The following is a 25,108-nucleotide window of genomic DNA, read 5'->3' on the forward strand; positions in this document are numbered from 1 at the left end:
CACCACGGTCTCTATTGTTTTTGGCAGCCCCACCACGGCCTCTATTGTTTTTGGCTGCCCCACCACGGTCTCTATTGTTTTTGGCAGCCCCACCACGGCCTCTATTGTTTTTGGCAGCCCCACCACGGTCTCTATTGCTTTTGGCAGCCCCACCACGGTCTCTATTGTTTTTGGCAGCCCCACCAGGGTCTCTATTGTTTTTGGCAGCCCCACCACGGTCTCTATTGTTTTTGGCAGCCCCACCACGGTCTCTATTGTTTTTGGCAGCCCCACCACGGTCTCTATTGTTTTTGGCAGCCCCACCACGGTCTCTATTGTTTTTGGCAGCCCCACCACGGTCTCTATTGTTTTTGGCAGCCCCACCACGGCCTCTATTGTTTTTGGCAGCCCCACCACGGTCTCTATTGTTTTTGGCAGCCCCACCACGGTCTCTATTGTTTTTGGCAGCCCCACCACGGTCTCTATTGTTTTTGGCAGCCCCACCACGGTCTCTATTGTTTTTGGCAGCCCCACCACGGTCTCTATTGTTTTTGGCAGCCCCACCACGGCCTCTATTGTTTTTGGCAGCCCCACCACGGTCTCTATTGTTTTTGGCAGCCCCACCACGGTCTCTATTGTTTTTGGCAGCCCCACCACGGTCTCTATTGTTTTTGGCAGCCCCACCACGGTCTCTATTGTTTTTGGCAGCCCCACCAGGGTCTCTATTGTTTTTGGCAGCCCCACCACGGCCTCTATTGTTTTTGGCAGCCCCACCACGGCCTCTATTGTTTTTGGCTGCCCCACCACGGTGTCACGACTTCTACCGAAGTCGTTGCCTCTCCTTGTTCGGGCGGTGCTCGGCGTTCGATGTCACCGGTCTTCTAGCCATCATTGATCCATTTTGTCTTGTCTTCCCACACACCTGTTTTCAATCCCATTCATTACCTGTTGTGTATTTAACCCTCTGTTTCCCCTCATGTCTTTGTCAGAGATTGTTTTATTGTCAGTGTAGTTTCTTGTTGTATTGGTGCGCGTCGGGTCCCCGTACCCATGTTTGTTTGCTTGTGTACATTTTAGTGTTATGGAGCATGTTACGTGGACTTTATTAAAAGACTCCATTTTACACTCCGTTTGACTCTCCTGCGCCTGACTTCCCTGCCACCTATACGCCTATGCCTGACACACGGTCTCTATTGTTTTTGTTATTGAGCTCAGGAATGTCACCCAGTGTGATTTTTTTTAAATTATCAGTACATAGTATTGTGCTCATCTATCGTGCGTACAATGACGTCCGAGTGGGGGGGGTTAATTGTTTTCAATAACTTCTTTGCTGTTGTAATATTGCACTTTCTTCAAGCACTTTTTGATTGCAAATAGTTTTGAATGTCTATGATATCATATAGTGCTTGAAGAAATATTGCTCGTAACAGGCATCTGTGCTAAATCAAACATTGATGGGGTGATACACATTTCATCATAAATTCAAATCTATTTTTTTTATTTGTCACATACACATGGTTATCAGATGTTAATGCGAGTGTAGCGAAATGCTACATACATGTTTACAGTGTGTGTTTGTATGTCATAATGAACAACAAATCTTCAATAAATTGATTTGACGTTGCCATTTTACAAGTACATGTATTTAAGTATACTGTGCATTCAGATGTTAGTCATATATTTAGTGAATATGTCTGAAATATATCATTACCTCAAAGATGTTAACATTGACTGCATTTACACTTGTCCCCCTAGTAACTCTGCCCCACAATGTCAGATCCTCACAGGGTAAAGTGCTTGTTATTCAGGAGTGAACTCTGCCCCACAATGTCAGATCCTCACAGGGTAAAGTGCTTGTTATTCAGGAGTGAACTCTGCCCCACAATGTCAGATCCTCACAGGGTAAAGTGCTTGTTATTCAGGAGTGAACTCTGCCCCACAATGTCAGATCCTCACAGGGTAAAGTGCTTGTTATTCAGGAGTGAACTCTGCCCCACAATGTCAGATCCTCACAGGGTAAAGTGCTTGTTATTCAGGAGTGAACTCTGCCCCACAATGTCAGATCCTCACAGGGTAAAGTGCTTGTTATTCAGGAGTGAACTCTGCCCCACAATGTCAGATCCTCACAGGGTAAAGTGCTTGTTATTCAGGAGTGAACTCTGCCCCACAATGTCAGATCCTCACAGGGTAAAGTGCTTGTTATTCAGGAGTGAACTCTGCCCCACAATGTCAGATCCTCACAGGGTAAAGTGCTTGTTATTCAGGAGTTTCCTTCTGAATAGTTAGAGGGGACTTACGTTGTCTGAGAAATGAATTTTCATGTTGTTGTTGTCAACATTTTACCCCTTAAATATGACATTAGGCCTATAGTTTCCACATCTCTGGCCTAGAAAGTCACTTTCCTATGAGGCAAAGTTCTCCTGGTTCAGTAGCGTCTCTTCCAGTTTCCTCAGAGGGATGATGGGGACTGTGCTTTGACTTAAAGCATTATGCAAAATGTAAATATAAATATGTTTATTCCACAGTCTAATTATGTATGACATGTTTGAATGTAGATTGTGTTTTTACCCTTTTATTCTAGTTTCTGTGGCTTGACGCCTCACTCCATCACAGGGAGGACATTTTTGTTTTTGCTTCTTTAGAGCGAAGTCAGTGACACCATAGAGAGAAGGAGATGGATGCCCGTTGACCATGGCTTCCCATCCAGGGGGGAAATAAAAAGTAAGCTCATCCTACAACTACTTGAAGTGAATAATAACAATAATGCCGGTTCCATAGATGTTTCGTTGTAAATGCTCTTTGAATGATTATTGTTTGTTGACAGTGAATCCCTGCCCAGAGGCTTCCCACCTCAACCCAGGTAAATGTGCCTGTCAGTCTGTCATGTCTTGTTATGTCTGTTCCTGTCCTTTCTCTTCACTCTGTCTCTCTCTGCTGGTCTTTTTAGGTTACCTTCTCTGTCTCTCATTCTTCAGCTGTTCTACATCTCCCCTAACTAGCTCATTCACTCTTTCACACCTGTTCTCTCTTCCCCCTCTGATTAGGTCTCTATTTCTCTCTCTGTTCCTGCTACTTTCAGTGTCTGATTCTTGTTTGTGTTTTTGATGCCAGAAGCAAGCTGTCGTCTCGTTTGCTTCCACCTTGTCCTATCCTGTCGGAGTCTGCCTGGCAGGTGCATCCTGCACTATACTACGTTCTTTTTGTTCCATTGTCAACGTTGGAAGAGGATTTATGCCATTCCTGTTTTTCATTAAAGAACTCTGTTTTCTGTTAAAACCGCTTTTGGGTCTTCACTCAAGTACATAACAGAAGAATCAGACCAAGAATGGACCCAGCGGCTCCGGACCCTTTTCACTCCGCCGTCGAGATCCAGGGAGCGATGCTAGGCAGACACGAGGAGGAATTGTCTGCTGCTCGACATGCCGTTGAGACCCTGGCCGTCCAAGTCTCCGACCTCACAAGACAGGTTCACCAACTCCACCTCGATCCACCGCCCACTTCCAGGGTTTCCGAGTCTCCGGAGCCCAGGATCAACAACCCGCCCTGTTACTCTGGGGAGCCCACTGAGTGCCGCTCATTCCTCACTCAGTGTGATGTGGTGTTCTCTCTCCAGCCCAACACTTACTCCAGGAGCGCAGCCCGCATCGCCTACGTCATTTCTCTCCTTACCGGACGGGCGCGTGAGTGGGGCACGGCAATCTGGGAGGCGAGGGCTGAGTGTATTAACCAGTTTCAGGACTTTAAGGAGGAGATGATACGGGTTTTTGACCGTTCTGTTTTTGGGGAGGAGGCTTCCAGGGCCCTGTCTTCCCTATGTCAGGGGAATCGATCCATAACGGATTATTCTATTGAGTTTCGCACTCTCGCTGCCTCTAGTGACTGGAACGAGCCGGCTTTGCTCGCTCGTTTTCTGGAGGGTCTCCTCGTCGAGGTTAAGGATGAGATCCTCTCCCGGGAGGTTCCTTCCAGTCTGGACTCCTTAATAGCCCTCGCTATTCGCATAGAGCGACGGTTTGATCTTCGTCGCCGAGCTCGTGGAAAGGAGCTCGCGTTCTCCGTTGCTCCCCTCTCCACATCACTGCCACCTGCCGCATCACTGCCACCCTCCTCCGCCGGCTCGGATGCTGAGCCTATGCAGCTGGGGGTATCCGCATCTCGGCCAAGGAGAAGGAACGGAGAATCACCAATCGCCTCTGTCTCTACTGCGGCTCCGCTGGTCATTTTGTCACCTCATGTCCAGTAAAAGCCAGAGCTCATCAGTAAGGGGAGGGCTACTGGTGAGCGCAACTACTCAGGCCTCTCCTTCTGGATCACGCACTACCTTTCCGGTCCATCTCCGCTGGCCCGGTTCATCTGCTTCCTGCAGTGCCTTGATAGACTCTGGGGCGGAGGGCTGTTTTATGGACGAGACCTGGGCTCGGGAACATGACATTCCTCTCAGACAGTTAGGGGAGCCCACGGCCTTGTTCGCTTTAGATGGTAGTTCTCTCCCCAAGATTCAGCGTGAGACGCTGCCTTTAACCCTCACTGTCTCTGGTAATCATAGCGAAACCATTTCTTTTTTAATTTTTCGTTCACCTTTTACACCTGTTGTTTTGGGTCATCCCTGGCTAGTGCGCCATAACCCTTCTATTAATTGGTCTAGTAATACTATCCTATCCTGGAATGTTTCTTGTCATGTGACCTGTTTAATGTCTGCTATCCCTCCTGTTTCCTCTGTCTCTTCTTCACAGGAGGAGCCTGGCGATTTGACAGGGGTGCCGGAGGAGTATCACGATCTGCGCACGGTGTTCAGTCGTTCCAAGGCCACTTCTCTCCCTCCACACCGGTCGTATGACTGTAGTATTGATCTCCTTCCGGGAACTACTCCCCCCGGGGTAGATTATACTCTCTGTCGGCTCCCGAACGTAAGGCTCTCGAGGATTATTTGTCGGTTTCGCTCGACGCCGGTACCATAGTCTCCTCCTCCTCTCCCGCCGGAGCGGGGTTTTTTTTTGTTCAGAAGAAGGACGGGTCCCTGCACCCATGCGTGGATTATCGAGGGCTGAATGACATAACAGTTAAGAATCGTTATCCGCTTCCTCTTATGTCTTCAGCCTTCGAGATCCTGCAGGGAGCCAGGTTTTTCACCAAATTGGACCTTCGTAACGCCTACCATCTCGTGCGCATCAGGGAGGGGGACGAGTGGAAGACGGCGTTTAACACTCCGTTAGGGCACTTTGAATACCGGGTTCTTCCTTTCGGCCTCGTTAACGCTCCAGCTGTCTTTCAGGCACTAGTTAACGACGTCCTGAGAGACATGCTGAACATTTTTGTTTTCGTTTACATGGACGATATCCTGATTTTTTCACCGTCTCTCTCGATTCATGTTCAGCACGTGCGACGCGTCCTCCAGCGCCTTTTGGAGAACTGTCTTTATGTGAAGGCTGAGAAGTGCACTTTTCATGCCGCCTCTGTCCCTTTTCTCGGTTCCGTTATTTCCGCTGAGGGCATTAAGATGGATCCCGCTAAGGTCCAGGCTGTCATTGATTGGCCCGTTCCTAAGTCACGCGTCGAGCTGCAGCGCTTTCTGGGCTTCGCTAATTTCTATCGTCGTTTCATCCGTAATTTCGGTCAGGTGGCAGCTCCCCTCACAGCCCTTACTTCTGTTAAGACGTGCTTTAAGTGGTCCGTTTCCGCCTAGGGAGCTTTTGATCTTCTTAAGAATCGTTTTACATCCGCACCTATTCTTGTTACACCTGACATCTCTAGTCAGTTTGTTGTTGAGGTTGACGCGTCAGAGGTGGGCGTGGGAGCCATTCTTTCTCAGCGCTCTCTCTCTGACGGCAAGGTCCATCCTTGCGCGTTTTTCTCTCATCGCTTATCGCCGTCAGAACGTAACTATGATGTTGGTAATCGCGAACTGCTCGCCATCCGCTTAGCCCTAGGCGAATGGCGACAGTGGTTGGAGGGGGCGACCGTTCCTTTTGTCGTTTGGACTGACCATAGGAACCTTGAGTACATCCGTTCAGCCAAACGACTTAATGCGCGTCAGGCTCGTTGGGCTCTGTTTTTCGCTCGTTTCGAGTTTGTTATTTCTTATCGTCCGGGCTCAAAAAACACCAAGCCTGATGCTTTATCTCGTCTCTTCAGTTCTTCTGAGGTCTCCACCGACCCCGAGGGGATTCTCCCTGAAGGGCGTGTTGTCGGGTTGACTGTCTGGGGAATTGAGAGGCAGGTAAAGCAAGCACTCGCTCACACTCCGTCGCCGCGAGCTTGTCCTAGGAACCTTCTGTTCGTTCCCGTTCCTACTCGTCCGGCCGTTCTTCAGTGGGCCCACTCTGCCAAGTTAGCCGGCCACCCCGGCGTTCGGGGTACGCTCGCTTCCATTCGCCAGCGTTTCTGGTGGCCCACTCGGGAACGTGACGCGCGATTTGTCGCCGCTTGTTCGGTCTGCGCGCAGACTAAATCTGGGAACTCTCCTCCTGCCGGCCGTCTCAGACCGCTTCCCATTCCCTCTCGACCGTGGTCTCACATCGCTTTAGATTTCATCACCGGACTGCCTTCATCAGCGGGGAAGACAGTTATTCTTACGGTTGTCGATAGATTCTCTAAGGCGGCTCATTTCATTCCTCTCGCTAAGCTCCCTTCTGCTAAGGAGACGGCTCAGATCATTATCGAGAATGTTTTCCGAATTCATGGCCTTCCGTCTGACGTCGTTTCCGACAGAGGCCCGCAGTTCACGTCTCAATTTTGGAGGGAGTTTTGCCGTTTGATTGGGGCTTCCGTCAGTCTCTCGTCCGGCTTTCATCCCCAGTCTAACGGTCAAGCCGAACGGGCCAATCAGACTGTTGGTCGCATTTTACGCAGTCTTTCTTTTCGTAACCCTGCGTCTTGGTCAGAACAGCTCCCCTGGGCAGAGTACGCCCACAACTCGCTTCCCTCGTCTGCTACCGGTCTATCTCCTTTTCAGAGTAGCCTCGGGTACCAGCCTCCGCTGTTCTCATCTCAGCTCGCCGAGTCCTGCGTCCCCTCCGCTCAGGCTTTTGTCCAGCGTTGCGAGCGCACCTGGAAGGGGGTCAGGTCGGCACTTTGCCGTAATAGGGCGCAGACTGTGAGGGCCGCTAATAAGCGTAGGACCAAGAGTCCTAGATATTGTTGCGGTCAGAGAGTATGGCTCTCCACTCAGAACCTTCCCCTTAAGACAGCTTCTCGCAAGTTGGCCCCGCGGTTCATTGGTCCGTTCCGTATTTCCCAGGTCATTAATCCTGTCGCAGTGCGACTTCTTCTCCCGCGCTATCTTCGTCGCGTTCACCCGGTCTTCCATGTCTCCTGTGTTAAGCCCGTTCTTCGCGCCCCCGCTCGTCCCTCCCCCCCCATCCTTGTCGAGGGCGCACCCATCTACAGGGTTCGTAAGATTTTGGACATGCGCCCTCGGGGCCGTGGTCATCAGTACCTAGTGGATTGGGAGGGGTACGGTCCTGAGGAGAGGAGTTGGGTTCCCTCTCGGGACGTGCTGGACCGTTCGCTGATCGATGATTTCCTCCGTTGCCGCCAGGTTTCCTCCTCGAGTGCGCCAGGAGGCGCTCGGTGAGTGGGGGGGTACTGTCATGTCTTGTTATGTCTGTTCCTGTCCTTTCTCTTCACTCTGTCTCTCTCTGCTGGTCTTTTTAGGTTACCTTCTCTGTCTCTCATTCTTCAGCTGTTCTACATCTCCCCTAACTAGCTCATTCACTCTTTCACACCTGTTCTCTCTTCCCCCTCTGATTAGGTCTCTATTTCTCTCTCTGTTCCTGCTACTTTCAGTGTCTGATTCTTGTTTGTGTTTTTGATGCCAGAAGCAAGCTGTCGTCTCGTTTGCTTCCACCTTGTCCTATCCTGTCGGAGTCTGCCTGGCAGGTGCATCCTGCACAATACTATGTTCTTTTTGTTCCATTGTCAACGTTGGAAGAGGATTTATGCCATTCCTGTTTTTCATTAAAGAACTCTGTTTTCTGTTAAAACCGCTTTTGGGTCTTCACTCAAGTACATAACACAGTCGTCACTTGATTCATGCGATCTTCATCCCCAACAACTCTGAACCTGTACAGCAGTTCCTCAAGTCTTTCTATATCTATAGCGCATTCATTTTTTTCATTTTATTTTACCTTTATTTAACCAGGCAAGTCAGTTAAGAACAAATTCTTATTTTCAATGACGGCCTAGGAACAGTGGGTTAACTGCCTGTTCAGGGACAGAACGACAGATTTGTACCTTGTCAGCTCGGGGGTTTGAACTTGAAACCTTCCGGTTTCTAGTCCAACGCCCTAACTACTAGGCGACCCTGCCGCCCCATGTCATGCTATGCAAGCGCTTATTTAGGTATCTTAACACTGTAAATGCATTATTGCAATGACAGCGTAGTGTCATCAATGACAGCGTAGTGTCATCATTATGGCTGTTCTCAAAAGTGTGCTTCTGCCATACCAGTGTTAGTGAATATGCCAAAAGGCCAAACCACATGTTGAAAATTGTGCTGATATATAACCTGTACCAGCCCCATTTCCCCCACCTGCTGGTATAGGCCCGTGACTTACCTTCTGCTTCTGAAAAAGCACACTTTTGAGAACAGCCATAATGACGACACCGCTGTCATGGTAATGATGCATCGATTAAGATACCTAAATATGCGCTTGCATAGCATGACATGAATGCGCTATAGATATGCTATGGATGTATTTCATTAAGCTGTGATAATGCGGTTGGGACCTAGTATAACACCTTCATGAGACGCTTATGGATGTGTATTAAATGCATCACGGATATGTAGTTAAAGTAAATCACTACTGAATATACAGTTCTTGGCAAAAACAAATGTAGACATTAATATCTATATCTTCTGTATCGTCTATATCTTAGACATGCACCTGTCTGTGGGGTGTACATGACTGGTGATTTCTGTAACAAGTGGTACGGCCTAATATGTACCGTTGCTATGGTTACACCTCTTGGGTCTTTTCCAGAACATGGCTGTCCCTTTCAGAGGAGTTAGCAGGATGACATGTCTGGTTATTTCTGTAAAGTGCCAAGGACTGTTGCTATGGTCCTACATGCATGCACCTGTCTTAAGGCGAGTACATGCCTGTATTTTTTAACTATTGGGGTGGCTCTAAAGGATCCATGCCCTAATGTGAAACCTAACTAAAATTAGTGCAGGGCAATAAGATAACAGTGGCTAAATGCCAGAAGGGATGAGTCACTAAGAGGAGTTACTCTGTGTGACGTAAGCAGGATGAATGTATAAGAAGTGTGTGCCAAGACAGGAAGTGAGTTGTATTCATGAACCAGCTCGGCGTTTCTTACGTTGTAATAAGAAGTCTATTTGAACTCATCGCAACATATTTGAGAAATATGATTGACTGAATATTTCCACGACAGTGTCATTTTGTTTTGTCAAGCCTGTCAGTGTTTTTGTCCTGTGCTCCTGTCTTTCTCTAGTTCCTGTTTCCTAGTTTTGACCATTCTCCCTGCCCTGAGCCTGCCAGCCGTTCTGTACCTTGTCACACCACCCTGGACTACTGACCTCTGTCTGCCCTTGACCTGTAGTTTGCCTGCCCCACTGTTTTTGTAATAAACTTTTGTTACTTTGAAACTGTCTGCATCTAGGTCTTATCTGAGCCTTGACAGCCCCAGGACCAGTGGAAGCAGAAAAGCCCAATAACAGTATAGGGTTATTTTCTGCTTATGTGTTCTCATTTCAATGCCAAACCCACCACTGATGTAATATAATATAATGTAATATAGCTTTATTCTCCATGTGATCTGAACAAAACACTGATTCCATTTCAATTACCATTTAGGACTAGGGGAGGGAGGGGACTAGGGGAGGGAGGGGACTAGGGGAGGGGGAGGGGACTAGGAGAGGGAGGGGAGGGAGGAGACTAGGGGAGGGAGGAGACTAGGGGAGGGAGAGGAGACTAGGGGAGGGAGGGGAGTAGTGGAGTAGGGGAGGGAGGGGACTAGGGGAGGGAGGGGGGACGAGGGGACTAGGGGAGGGAGGGGACTAGGGGAGGGAGAGGAGACTAGGGGAGGGAGGAGACTAGGGGAGGGAGGGGGGACTAGGGGAGGGAGAGGACTAGGAAATGTCTCCAGACATTTGCATTTGTTGTATGACATGAAAATAGAGCTCTTGGAATGCAATGTATCGTGTCATGCATCAAGTCTCACAAATTGCCAACGTCTGCTGCTGAATTCTGCCTTGCTTTTGATGATGTTATGCATCTTTAAATTCCTACTGGTCATCATTCCTACACTGCACAACAGTCATTGGTGTGATTTTAACTCACTCCAGGAGTCGGATAACAAAATCAACAGACTACTAGGTAAAGAGACAGTGATGGTGAAATGTCTCTCTGAAGGTGAACCGTGTTATTTTCATACTGGTCTTCAGTATTCATTCATTAATTCTTACCGGGTAAGTACACTATTTAAAATAATATAATTGTATTGTTTTTGTGTGCCTTTACTGTATTTACCATGCTTTGATCCAAGATCACTTGTTGAATGATTACAGCTAAACCAACCTCACACGAAAACCCTGTTGATTACAGCTACAGAAGTAAAGTGGACTACAGCTTTTAAGACTTGTATTGAGGGTAATTTTCTAAAAAAATATGCAAAACAGCTAATCTGACCCAAGCCAGTGTAATGGAGGTGGTTAGGTAAAGCCTGTTGGTCACATTGGTGCCTGTGACCAGGATGGTTCTCAGTGAAACGTAGGGGGTCAAATAACAAAGGCAGTTTGGCGAACCATGTTTGACCTGAAGACTTGCATTAGCTATAGAGCAAATACAAAGGCTTCCACTCAGTGGGCTAACACAGAAAGATTGATAATATCTTCTACCAATCAAACGATTGAACATACAGTTGTTTAGGTAACCGCATCAACGACCTTTCTCTCAACGTTGAAAAACAACGGAACTTTTAACCACTTTCCCAACAACACACACAAAAAACATGAAATCTTGGAATGTTTCAAATGTGAAATCAGAATAGAAATAGTTGGTGGAACAAACTCCCTCACGACGCCAGGACAGCGGAGTCAATCACCACCTTCCGGAGACACCTGAAACCCCACCTCTTCAAGGAATACCTAGGATAGGATAAAGTAATCCTTCTCACCCCCCCCCCCTTAAATGATTTAGATGCACTATTGTAAAGTGGCTGTTCCACTGGATGTCAGAAGGTGAATTCACCAATTTGTAAGTCGCTCTGGATAAGAGCGTCTGCTAAATGACTTAAATGTTAAATGTAAATGTAGTTACTTCTACAGTTTGCATATTCCTTGTGTAGTAACCTGTGTGTAGTTATTTGTGCTGAAATAATTATGTGATCTAATTCCCTCTGCCTCTAAAGTAATAAGGTTGATATAGTGATCTATCAAAGAAATCAAAATATATGTATATAATATATATTTCACTAAATTTAGCCACTTAAATGTCATGCATCTATTATTTTAGAGGAGGAACGAAGTATATGAGGATTGAGGAGTGGTGGTCCAGGTCGGAAAATGTTTCTTTTTTCAAACACCGGAAACATATTTTTCCTGCGGTCTAGAACCTTAATCGTTATGCCTAATTCTATGTAAATATATATATATTTTCTGCATAGGTTATCTAAGCATGGCTCTTTACGTGTTTCAGTTTAATTAATGATGCACATTGATTCTTTAACATCTTAAATGTAAATAAATTAAATATAAAATGGAATCTACGTAATCCCCACAAGTAACTATTTATCACGAGAATTTTCCAAGCTGTTTAAACTTCTGACCCACTGGAATTGTGATACAGTGAATTATAAGTGAAATAATCTGTCTGTAAACAATTGTTGGAAAAATTACTTGTGCCTTGCACAAAGTAGATGTCCTAACTGACTTACCAAAACTATAGTTTGTTAACAAGAAATTTGTGGAGTGGTTGAAAAACTAGTTTTAATGACTCCAACCTAAGTGTATGTAGACATCCGACTTCAACTGTACTTTGCACACAAACCACTTCTCGTTTGTAAGTAAGAAATCATGAATGTATTTACTTGTGAATGCCTTCGTTCAAAGTTTATCTCTGTCGGAACCAGCCCTCCTTTGGAAGGGTGATGGGTTTTTCAGCGACACGCTTGTAAGGCTCTGATTGTCAGAAAGGGGTCCCCACTTTCTCTTCTTCTACTGTTGTTCACTCTGGAAAATGCTCATTGAAAATGTCACACCGTTTCACCTGTCCTTGTGATTGTCTCCACCCCCTCCAGGTGTAGCTTATTTTCCCTAGTGTATATATTTCCTGTCTCTCTGTGCCAGTTCGTCTTGTATGTTTTTCAAGTCAACCAGCGTGTTTTCCTGTTCTCCTGCTTCTATTCTCCTTTGCTAGTCCTCCCGGTTTTGACCCGTGCCTGTTTTCTGGATTCCGTACCTGCCTGCCTGACCACTTCTGCCTGCCCTGACCTCGAGCCTGTCTGCCACTCTGTACCTCCTGGACTCTGAACTGGTTTTGACCTTTTGCCTGTCCACGACCATTCTCTTGCCTACCCCTTTTGGATTGGTGAATAAATATCAAAGACTCAAACCATCTGCCTCCCGTGTCTGCATCTGGGTCTCGCCTTGTGCCCTTATAACTACTTTGATTTGAGAAGAGTAGAACAGGGGTCCACTTAAATTTGCTATTCTAGATACTCTTCTTAGGACAGCTAATCAGCTGTATCAGTGATTGTCTGAGAGGGGAGTTTCTTGCCTCTTCCTTGTGTTGATATTCACAGTTCATACCACTTTAGACATGGACTGCAGCTTCCCGTCTTTCCTGGTCTGTCTGGGAGTTTGTCTTCATCTCGTGTTGAGGTTCAAAGTTCCAACTGTTTCAAACGTGTAGCTACTGCTTCATGTTTTTCTGGTTGAATGTTAATTTCTTTACCAATCCTTTTATGTACTCTGAGAGATAGGGCGGTTCCGTCAGGGCGACAAGCTCTCTGATTTCACTCGGGGCGTGACTACTTACTGTGCACAGTTTATGGAAGACAATTTCTCTTATGGCTTCTAAAATCACATTCCTATCTTAACAAATGTTTTTTTTTTCATATTTCATATACAACGTGAAGGATGGAAACTTGCCAGATAAAAGGAATGTACTTTCAAAGTTAAAGTATTTCCTTTATAGCCTTTTTAATGACATCACAAAATAAAAGCCAATATGACATTATGACATACACGTTTTCTATCGATCATCTCTGACTATTCCCCACATTCTTATGTTAGAAATATTGTTCCAGTACTCGCTTTAAAAACTCTTTCGGCATGAAGACTGTATAAACAAAGGAACATTCCTTTTGTTAATACTGGAGTGGGAGACCCTAGATCTCCTCTCCTTTAATTTATGACAAGGTGTGAGCTGTCAACCCCCACCAGCTCCATCCTCCCATCTTCTGTGAGTGAGAGAGGTCTGGTTACAGTCATCCATTGCCAAGCTGATCTGACTCATTGGATCCTCACAGGACATTCATGACAACTCTCTGATCATGAAACACCAGATTCTCTGGTCTGATAAAACCAAGATTGAACTCTTTGGACTGAATGCCATAGAGGAAACATGGCACCATCCCTACAGTAAATCATGGTTATGGCAGCATCACTAGTCAGGATCGAGGGACAGATTAAGGGAGCAAAGTACAGAGAGATCCTTGATGAAAACCTGATCCAGAGCACTCAGGACCTCAGACTGGGATGAAGGTTTACCTTCCAATTGGACAACGATCCTAAGCACACTGCCAAGACAACGCAGGAGTGGCTTCGGGACAAGTGTCCTTGAGTGGCCCAGCCAGAGCCTGGACTTGAACCCAATCAAACAGCTGTGCAGCGACGCTCCCTATCCAACTTGACAGAGCCTGAGAGGATCTGCAGAGAAGAGTGAGAGAAACTCCCCAAATACAGGTGTGCCAAGCTTGTAGCTTCATACCCAAGAAGACTCGAGTCTGTAATCGCTGCCAAAGGAACTTCAACAAAGTACTCAGCAAAGGGTCTGAATACTTATGTAAATGTGGAATAAGTTTTTTATTTTTAATAAATTGGCAAACATTTCTAAAAACCTGTTTATTGCTTTGTCATTATGGGGTATTGTGTGTAGATTGATGAGGGGGGAAAACTATTTAATCCATTGTAGAATAAGCCTGTAACGTCACAAAATTTGGAAAAAGTCAAGGGTCTGAATACTATCCGAATGCACTGTACATTAAACAGAATTTGTTCTGTGACACATTTTGATATTGTACTAAATATAGTACAAGGACACAAATGGGTTTTAAAAAGGTAAGTTTGGCTCCTTGTCTTTGAGCTCGAAACAGCACCGGATGTGGCACTCGCGGGCTTCTGGGAAGCCAGGCTTCCCATTTTTTTTTTTTATACCAATATATATTTTTATTATTATCTTTCGTCTCTCTGTGTTTCATAATTTTTGTTCAATTTGCAAGAGGCTGAATGTTTTACAGAAGAAAGCATCCGAGCAAGCACCCCTCTGTCTCTCTACATGTAGGCCACATATCTGATGCTGTCTGGCCCAAACGAGTATGATATTGTTGCCGCCTGTGGCATTGAATGCAAAGGAAGCCAGCAAGCATTTAGCCTCTTTTGATAAAAAAAAGTATAAAAAATATGCCAATCACCATTGAGCTAAACTGAGCGAGCTCAACTGTGAATGGTCCTGGTGCACCAAAAAAAGTGTAAAGAGAAGCCAGCTTGGATTTTGGCATCACTCCTATCAAATCGCATTGAGAGCATACGTCATTGACAGAAACAACTTTAGTTGTTGCATCTTGTTGTGTTGTTGTCCTACGGTGTGGTGTTGTCCTATGGTGGGGACAGTAACATTAGTAATCTAAAAACATTATACTTTAAAATGTTTTTTTTTTAATTTGTGTTTTTTCAGTTCACATCCGAAATGGTGTAATGAGGTGTCCATATGCTATCAGAGGTTTGGAGTTCCAACTGGGAATTTTCATTTGAATGACCCTTCAAGTTGTAATTTCTAGTGGGGAACTCTGAGTTGCTGAATTGTGAAGTTTTACCACTGACCTTTCACTTTTGCAACCAAAAAATTACAACAAATCTGTTTTTGACAGTAACAAACTTATCAATGTGGAAAATGTAGCTAGTTTGGCCATATTGTCAATGTTAAGCTGTCTAGCTAACTTTTTTTTTATTTGCAGCAACAATAGTTAGCTTTTCTAGCTAGCTAAAATCTTATTGGTTGAATTATTGATCTGACTTTAAAAGCACTCGACACAATCATGTCAGACTTGCGACCTACTTATTGTAAAGTTACCTACTTCCAAGGAGCATGTGAACGCCTCGTGTTTCAGACACACGTGTAACGAATGTCATCGGGATAAGGAGAAGGTGAGGACCAAGGTGCAGCGTTGTACATGTTCATCTTTATTTATGAATTGAACACTGAATGAAAAAAAAAAAAGAGAGAATGAACGAAACCGAAACAGTTCTGTCTGGTACAGAATACAAAAACAGAAAACAACTACCCATCAACACAGGTGGGAACAGGGTACCTAAGTATGGTTCTCAATCAGAGACGACAATTGACAGCTGCCTCTGATTGGGAACCATACCAGGCCAAACACATAGAAATACAACACACAGAACAAAACAGAATGAAAAACATAGAATGCCCACCTCAACTCACGCCCTGACCAAACCAAAATAGAGACATAAAAAAATAACTAAGGTCAGGACGTGTCAGCATGTATGTCTCAGCAAACTAAACTCTCGTGAGATAAACTCAGCTATTTGTGTTGCTATTTAAGTTCACACAACACTGTTTTTAAAATTAAACTCAAACTGAGAAAGAAACAAATCATTAGGTTAGTGGAGTATTTGATGTCAGCTCAACAATTTCCCCATTTTAAATCCAGCCAATAAGGATATTGCTACATGGACTTTTTCTAAGTAACTTTTGCCTTTAAACAGCATATATTTTATTTTATTATATATTTGTGATTCATGTATAGCATTTTAATGCTTTTGGGCTGAAATCACAAACTAATTAGAATAGAATATATATCTCAGTAACTGTAATTGCCAAAATATTAACATGATTGAATGTAGATAGTTTTTACTGTTTTATTCTAGTTGCTGTGGTTTGACTAGGCTACATCAGAGGGATTACACTGTTTGTTTGCTTCTTAGAGGGAAGTCAGAGACGCCAGAGAGAGAAGGAAGAAGATGGGAGAGGAATGCCCATTGACCATGGCTTCCCATCCAGAGGAAATAGAATGTACGTTCATCCTTCAACTACTTGTAGTGAATAATAACAACACAGATTCCATTGACTTCATTGTTATGCTCATTAAATTGTTATTTTTGTCGACAGTGAAACACTGGCCAGTGGCTTCCGAACTCAACCCAGGTAAAGTTCATGTCACTGTCAGCTGTCACTATATCAAGTTGGTCTTCATCTCTAACAACCTAACAAATACCAACATATAACAAATAACAAATTGAGCTTCATCACTAAGTATTTTGTCAGGCCAATGCAGTTCTGTATGCTGCAATTATCAATGAACATAAGCTACATGCTGATGCTATATATTGGCCAAAGAAAGTCTCTGAAGCCACCATCCACCATATTGGTACTCCTCAGAAGGAGCAGTCCTCCATAGGAATGAATGGAATACTTCAGTATTTCAATGTAATGTTTCAAGGACAAAATTACACGTATTGAGTATTTATTTGTTGTAGTGGGGACAGGAACATTGGCCCTGTTTCCAATTATGCAGATTTCAGCTTTAAGGTTTCTGTTATAGGTTGTTATCCATAAAATACCACAACAAGGTGCACAGCGTTCGATTTGCCTGCTGAGGGATTGCTAAAGAAATGTTACCATTATTGGGTTGTAACATGATGAGCAGTCAGAAATACTAATTTCCGATTTTAGCTAGCTAGTTGAGGTACCTAGGTTGGTGAAAACAAATCTGAATATATGTCTGTGTGAGCATTTAAATAAAAATGTTTCTAGCTAGCTAGGCAAATGCAACCTACTGCTACACAAGAAGAGTCTACAATGGATGTGAAATCAACATAATCCACACATATGTACTTGTCAGTTAATAATACAGTCTTATTTTATATCAGTCAAATATTCAAATAATAGTGGCCAATCTTGAAAAAAAAGGAGAGGTGTAATCAAGTTGTATTTTCGCCCTGTAATACATGAAGCAGGCTGTGCTTGACCCCCATCCGGGAACGGAATGTTTAGAAAGAAGCTAAAATATGACGTCATTGATAACAACCTATAGAATATACTTGAGACAAAACAAATGTAGACATTAATAAATTCATTTCTATATCTTCCAAGATGTTTTAAACAATAGCGGAAGAGTACAAAGATGGTGGTGCAGTGGCTTTCGAAACAGTGCCCCCTGTCTGCCATTTAGTGTTTATGTACCTCATTAACAACCTCACTGAGTTTCCCTGTTCTTATTTTAGGTCCTCTGAAGACGTTACTCCACAAACTTGGTCTGGAAAAACAATATCCTAATAAACTGACTCTTAGATCTTTGCTTGAGATCAACAAGGACAGCATATCTGATGTCGCTGTTGACTCACTCAAAGCAGTACCACTGTACTTTCTGAGGAAACTATTGATTGTCAATGCAGACTGTAGGAGTTGTACATGTTTACCTGAGGATGAAAGTAGCATAGACCTTTATAGAGATGAGAATCCAGAGGATAATGAGGTAAATCTTCTAGATCTCATCACTGCACTCTTTCTCTGTGCTGACAGTTTCCTGCAGCAGGAAATGGCCCTCAAGATGTCCATGTGCCAGTTTGCTGTGCCACTCCTGCTACCCCAGGGCACTGGCCATCAGAGCACCCTCATGTTGTGGGCCTTGAGGGCTATCCTTAAAGAGTGGCGTCCATATGCTCTATCAGAGTCAAAAGGGTTTGAGGAAGGTAATATTGTCTTTGAGCAAATACCTTTCATCTCCTTTGTCAGGCTTCGAGACTGTAGCGTTTCCAAATCGCAGCTCTTGAATCATATCTTTAGCAGTGGCCAACAGATTCAGAACATTTTCCCTCACAAAGACATGGATGGAGGGACAGCTCCAAGGATGATCTCAGGTGGCTTGGTAGAGGCTTGCTGGTATCTTCCATGTGGAAACAGAAATGTTGATAGATATCCTGAACCACTAACCGTTGCTAATTTGAGAGGAGACATTTGTGCTTCACAAGCACAATTTCGTTTTCTAACCCAAGTGTCAACAGCCATCTTCGTCTTCCTGGACAGTGTTGATGAAGATGAGCGGAAGTTGTTGCTCTCTCTTGGCGTCATGGGATCCAAGCTGTTCCTCGTGGTCAATTCCAAAGGAGAGGTGAGCCGTAATGCTGAAACGTCGGTAAAGGAGATAATGGAGGCATTCAAACTAAAGTCAAACAATACAATAACGCAGAGACCAAATGTCAACTGTGCAAGATTCTCACGTCAGATCAGCATAGCCATTAACAATATTTTGAAGGAATCTAGTTCAAGGATAAGCATAGAAAGTATGTCAAACAAAGCTATCGAGCTGGAGATATCTGTTGATGAATGTAAGTATGAGGTTTCAAAATCAGCAGCTGAGGAGATTCTGAAAGGCATTGGAGACCAGAGCATAGTGGATTATAAGAGGAACCAGCTGCCATTGCAAGGTGAACACGGGAAACAATTAGCTAAGCTTGAGAAAGAGGAGTGCAGGTTAAAAAACTCAGGGGAAAGCAGACTGGAAGAGTACAGAGCCAAACTCCAGGAGGATAAACGGAAGATTAGAGGAGAGCAGAACAAGTCCAAGACTACCACAGCAATGGCAAGCTTTCTAGGATACCTGGCAACCACCGATAACGAGGAAAGGGCCCTATTTCTGAAATGGTTACAGCTCAAGCTGGATATGCGTTCACGGAAAGACATGTCATCTCTGCGCAACAGATTCCAAAAACAGTCTTTGGTGAAGGAAGGTAATAAATGTTTGGAAGAGCTAGATCAATGTATTTTGGACTCGTCTCTGGGAATCGAACATTTCATGAGAGAGATGGGACAAATCTACGAGGCATCCAGTCTTGGAAATCCCCAAGCATCAGCAGAACATTGCCCTCTACCTGCCCTGGCAGCTGAGCTGCTGTTGGATGGCTATCCATTTGAGCTTTTGGATGGAGATGCCTCCAACATCCCAGAGAAGTGGGTGACTGATGTCCTGATGGAGCTTCACAGAAAGGTAGGAGAGAAGAGTAAGCTGTTTGTACTAACTGTATTGGGGGTACAGAGTACAGGGAAATCAACACTGCTCAACACCATGTTTGGTGTGCAATTCCCCGTCAGCAGTGGCAGATGCACAAGGGGAGCATTCATGCTTTTCCTCAGGGTTGGAGAGGACATGAGGAAAGACCTGCATTGTGACTTCATCCTTCTAATCGACACAGAGGGTCTCAAGTCACCGTCTCTAGCACAGCTGGATGAAAGCTGTGAACACGACAATGAGTTGGCAACTGTAGTGATCGGTCTTAGTGATATCACAATCATCAACATTGCCATGGAGAACTCAACCGAGATGAATGATGTCCTGCAGATAGTTGTTCATGCCTTCTTAAGGATGAAAGAAGTTGGGAAAATTCCAGTTTGTCATTTTGTGCACCAAAATGTGGCAGGGGTGTCTGCACACAACAAGAATGTGACAGACAGAAAATATATTCTGGACCGGCTCAATGAGATGACACAGATTGCAGCTGAGATGGAGAAGCGGCCCTCTGTGAATAGATTCACTGATGTATTGGATTATGATGCAGACACAAACAACTGGTATATTCCTGGGCTGTGGCAAGGCACACCACCAATGGCACCTGTCAATACAGGTTACAGTGAAGCTGTTTTGGACCTCAAGAAGAACCTTCTAGAAGTTCTTAAAACATGCAGGAATAAGGATCCTTCGCCGATCCCAGAATTCATCGAATGGATGAAGAGTTTGTGGAAAGCTGTGAAATATGAGAACTTCATTTTCAGCTTCCGAAATACTCTTGTTGCTCAAGCATATGACAACCTCTGGAAAGAAATGACTCAATGGGAGTGGGAAAGCCGAAAGAACATCTATACATGGCAGACGAAGGCAGACCTACAAATCTCAAATCTTGAGGTAAACAGCCTTGAAATTGAGTCAGAAATCCAAGACTTGCAGAAATTGGAGGAATCTTTAAAATCTGAGGCATTGAAAATGGTGGCAATTCTGGAGAAAGAGATGACAGAGAAACTGGATGCATACTACAAAAAGAAAGACAGAAATGTATCCCTGATAGAAAAGAACAAAATAGATTTCTTTCATCATATCCGGGATGTTCACAGAGATATCTTAAACACACAGAATAATAAACTTGACATGGCCGTTAAGCTTAAGATCAGCACAATCGAGGCCGATGATATTCATAGAAAACAGAAAGTCATGATTGAGCAGAAGGTATTGCAGCTTCTTCAAAACTCCAGTGACAACAAAACCTCACTCTCAGACGAGCAGCTGGAAGATGAGTTTGGGAAGATGTGGAGCCAAGAAGTTGTGAAGATTTCAGGGTTGGAAGAGCAGGATATTCCTTCTTACGTTTTCAAGCAGTTGAGAGGAGATTTCTCTAATCGCAATGTGAATGAGGAGTTTCAAAATGTAGAGACTCTGACAGACTACGGCATGGAGCCTTTCAAGGCCAGGGATAGACACATTTGTACTATGACAAAATTCAAACTGAAAATGATGTTGTTTGGGAAAAAAAAAAAAAAAGCGAAAGAAAGTTTGCAGAGATTTTCAGAGAGCGTTATTGATACCTGCAGAAGGATTATCCTAGATTCCACAAAATCTCAAACAGATTACCATGACGCTCTTACAAAAGAAGTTCTTGAGAAGATAAACGAATCTCTGAAAGAAAACCACAAGGACTTAAAAACAAATACAAAGTTTGAGATTGACCTGAAACTGCACATATGTGGTATTGCCTCAAGGGAATTCCTTCAAATGCACAGGAATTTCCTTCTTCGCAAAGATCCTCAAAAGCGTCTGGAGGAGTCCAAGAATCAGTACTTGTCTGCTTTCATAGACTTATACAGAGAGAGAGACCATTGCCAACGCAAAGCACAGGACTTTGTTCAGCACTGTCTCCGACCAGCGATCTTACAATACATCAATAGGTTCCTTGGGACTGACATTGTAGATGAAATGGTGATAAGCAGCCACGCAGCAGAGTACAGCTCACGATCATCCTTCCAGTACTCTGTCCTCAAGGAGCTGCTGGAAAAAGATGACTTCCAGGCCTTTGTCAAATACTTTCAGAAGTACGAGATCTATGTTAAAGATTTGATATGCCAGCACATTAAAGAATGCTTTTCAGCTGAGATGTCGTTTGACATGTTGAAAAACAAGAGGCTGAAGGAGATCAATCAAAAGATAATGGAGGCCATTGGAAAAGCTAGCCAACCTCTGCCCAATGACACTAAAAGTGTCACAGAGTTTATGAAAAACCTGTGCAAACATCTTGACAAAGACATCTCCATATCTATGGACGCTGTTGAGGTGGTCCTCTTTCAGATAAGTACTACCTGCGATCGTTTCACCACGAGTCTCCACGAGTCACTGAGTGACTTGAAGCAGCAAATGCAAGATGAATTCTCGAAATCCATTGACATCATTGAATCCCTTTACACCCTTCCCATCAAACCTCAGGACGAGCTCTTCATGCGTGTGTCGGGTTGTGCGAAGCAGTGCCCCTTCTGCAAAATTCCGTGTGATGCTGGAGGTAAAGAACACAGACAGCATCACGCAAATGCACATCGACCACAAGCACTGGGCAGCTACAGAAGTGTTCAGACTCAAGAACTGATTGAAACACTTTGCACAACTGATGTAAACAGTAAAAAATCATTCAAAAATGGAGACACTGACTGGGAGCTTCACCCTTACAAAGACTATCGTACCTATTACCCAGAATGGAACATCCAACCAGACTCAACCGATGAGGCTTCTGACTACTGGAAATATGTCCTGGCGACATACAACGACAGGCTGGCTGTGATGCACAATGCCAAGCCAGCTGTGATTCCAGAGGCATGGAAGAGCATCACAAAAGCACAAGCATTGGAAGGATTGAAGGTAGCTTTTGGTATAAAAGTGTAGGTGGTAGCAGAATTTTCCACCTGAGTGCAATTTGAGCGACGACTTCATTTATGAAAATCAATGTTCAAAATGTTGTGCTGTGTAAATTCAAAATCATGTTGTAAGATTTATTCTCTGAATGCTCAGTAGATGTATAATCTGTGTTCCAGGTAAATACGGTATCTCCCATGTTTAGACAGGTTGGCCTCCCGCTAGAATGACTGTCCCATGTACCTAATTTATCCTCAATGACAGGAAGCTAAATTACTGTAAAATAATCCCTTTAAAAAAAAACTTTGTAACATGCATATCTGTCTCACTGTTCTAGGTAACATTACTGTAAAATAACCATCCAGATTAAAAATGATAATAGTCTAATCTGTCTCACTGTCCCAGATAATGGCATGTTAAAAATCATTTGAATCATGTTTAAACTTACTTTGAATAGGTTAGAGATATAATTTTTGGGGGCAAGATGAGACAGATATTTTCGTGTTAATTTCTTGTTCATTTAGTCTCTTGCTGTTATGGCCTCTCTCCCACTCTCTCCCATTAATTGTTTGATGTTTGGGTTTGTTTTGCTGTTGCTTTTGTTTTTCTTTATTGTAAAGAGACTTTGTGTTTCAGAAACGAGCTATATAAATACTATGTATAATTATTATTAGATGACGATGACACCTAGAATCTCTACAATGTTCAACAACGGGAAGAGATGACATGACTGAAGAGGGAATTGATCGAGTGGCACTAATAAGTTCACCCTGATCATGTTCACCCTGATCATGTTCACCCTGATCATGTCGTTTTATCTCTTTTAATGGAACTGTGCGTGTAGAAATATTGTATTCAAGACATGATTCAACTGTGACAAGGAGAAGCTTTTTAAACAATGTGTCAAAAGCAAAATATACTAATTAATTAAATCTGATTTGTCATTTGTGGTACAATATTGGTGAGGTTGTACAATAATTAACATATTGATGAAATTATGTTAGTCACTGTAGTCTTGAGAAAATATGCAGAATGTAATAAACAACCTATTAATTTACTTTGACTTAATCAGTATATGATTTATATAAATCTCTCTCTCTCTCTCTTTCTCACTCTCGTTTATGTCAATGGATTTGATTTTTGTAGTTCACTTCAGTGGAGGACTCCCTCTACTGCTCTATTCTGGTAACTCAAGTCACTACATGTCTATAATGTTCACTAATACAATGTAGTTTAACATAAAGTCTTACACACACACACAATAATCCTCTACACTTTTTACATTAAGAGATAATCTGCTCAGCAACCGTTCTGAAACAAGACACCAGTCTTCACCATAGTCAATAGTTACACCAACTGGATTGCGGTAACTTGTCACCTAGACATTGTCGTGTCTTTGGCATCATTAAAACTGAAGACATATTCATCAAATAACACTATGTAATTATTATTATGTGATTAAACTAGCATAACAAACTGTTAAATAATGTTTCTAAGTAGTTTATATACAGAAAGGGTTACAGTCATGGTTTCACTGAAGTGTGGAACCACAACACCACATCTTAACGAGTCCAAGGTTTGGCAGGGATGCCAGGGATTAGTCAATCACAGATGCAGCAGAGAGTCAGTCATCATTACAACACCTGGAAAGTCTAACAGATGTACTGATGATACAATAGGAACACCTAGAACCTTCTATTCGTTAGAGTTGAGTTAAAGGAGCAATCTGTAGTTCAAACAACAAAGCGCACTCCCTGCCACTGTTTTGGTAAAAAGCTGAGGGACATGTAAAAATATAACCACTCTCAAATTCATAGACAGAGCTGTGGAGGCAAGGACTGACCATCCGTGATATCAAAAGTACTGTTTTAATCTCTATTTCGAGGCTATACAGTTTTTGTTTACAGTTACATTTTGGGTTCTGATGGGTGTCACAGTTGATCTGAGTTCATGAGTCATTTCTAAGTTATATTCTTCAATAATCAATGAGTGCTTAAATGCAGTAGTTGGGTACTCATCAATACATAATGAGAGAAGATCCAACATGACTGTTAATCATATCCAGTCAATGATTGGTGTGTATGAAGACTAAAACAATAACATTGTTAGAGGTTACTTCCTGTAGCGTTTCACCAACCAATAGTAAGTGGTCACAGGGAAGTCGTAAGGGGTCATATGACAGGAAGGATAAGATTAAATGTCTGGGGGTGCACATTTGGCCAGGACATCTGGATATCAAACGTGGGTCAAGGCACCATGAAAACTGACCTTTTCTGTTCCTGGGACAGGGAATTAATGCATCACAATCAAACGTGAGAAAACAACTTAAAAATACACTCATTTTATAAGAATGTGTATCTGCAAGTATTAATGGTTAATAACTGGAGGTAAATATTGTCTCACTATTTGACAAAAACTGACAGGTTGCAATATTTTGATCAATACGACAACAGTTTATTAATGGTTAATAATGAATTTACAAATGATTAAATAACTGTTAATAACATAATTATAAACCATTTATAAACCCTTTATAAACGGTACCTTACTGTAAAGTGTTACCAATTGAACTACTTTTGGCTATTTAATATAGGCTCAAAACTTTAAATGAATCCAAACACACCAAGACAGTTGTGAAGAGGGCACGACAACACTTTTTCCCCCTCGGGAGACTGTAAAGATTTGGCATGGGTCCCCAGATCCTCAAGAAGATTTATACAGCTGCACCAGAAAGCATCTGATGGCATCACCGCCTGGTATGGCAACTGACCGTAAGGCGCTACAGAGGGCAGTGCGTACGGCCCAGTACATCACTGGGGCCAAGCTTCCTGACATCCAAGACCTATATATACTAGACAGTGTCAGAGGAAGGCCCAAAAAATTGTCAAAGACTACAGTCACCCAGGTCAGAGGTAGGCCGTCATTGTAAATAAGAATTTGTTCTTAACTGACTTGCCTAGTTAAATAAAGGTTAAAT

At 43.4% G+C, this 25,108-nt stretch overlaps 1 protein-coding gene and 1 long non-coding RNA gene across 3 annotated transcripts in view; both read left to right on the forward strand.

The window, feature by feature from the left end:
- The window catches only part of LOC135513771 (uncharacterized), a 21,987-nt gene extending 12,426 nt beyond the window's left edge, over positions 1-9,561 (forward strand). Inside the window, exons 3-5 of one of the 2 annotated variants that reach the window (XR_010451577.1) lie at positions 2,622-2,700; positions 2,804-2,839; positions 9,436-9,561. This is a non-coding gene — a long non-coding RNA (uncharacterized LOC135513771). Of the gene's footprint in view, positions 1-2,621; positions 2,701-2,803; positions 2,840-3,090; positions 3,163-9,435 lie in introns of those variants that run through there. The other variant, XR_010451578.1, reaches the window with a different exon arrangement.
- A 541-nt stretch (positions 9,562-10,102) lies between these two features.
- LOC135513773 (up-regulator of cell proliferation-like) lies at positions 10,103-23,188 on the forward strand. Its single transcript, XM_064936688.1, has 4 exons — positions 10,103-10,411; positions 16,172-16,259; positions 16,356-16,391; positions 17,471-23,188. Exons 1-4 carry the CDS (start codon positions 10,112-10,114, stop codon positions 22,159-22,161), a joined length of 5,115 nt encoding a protein of 1,704 aa, XP_064792760.1. The 5' UTR covers positions 10,103-10,111; the 3' UTR covers positions 22,162-23,188.
- The last annotated feature ends 1,920 nt before the right edge of the window (positions 23,189-25,108 follow it).

Source organism: Oncorhynchus masou, chromosome 25, assembly GCF_036934945.1.
Source record: "Oncorhynchus masou masou isolate Uvic2021 chromosome 25, UVic_Omas_1.1, whole genome shotgun sequence".
NCBI classification, from domain to species: Eukaryota; Metazoa; Chordata; class Actinopteri; order Salmoniformes; family Salmonidae; genus Oncorhynchus; species Oncorhynchus masou.

Excerpts from the sequence above, each read along its gene's own strand:
- LOC135513773 (XM_064936688.1), top strand. The coding sequence starts at position 10,112 with ATGAAAATAGAGCTCTTGGAATGCAATGTATCGTGTCATGCATCAAGT. Across the intron at positions 10,412-16,171 it reads CATTCATTAATTCTTACCGG|AGGGAAGTCAGAGACGCCAG; the intron begins GTAAGTACACTA and ends TTTGCTTCTTAG. Across the intron at positions 16,392-17,470 it reads GGCTTCCGAACTCAACCCAG|GTCCTCTGAAGACGTTACTC; the intron begins GTAAAGTTCATG and ends TTCTTATTTTAG.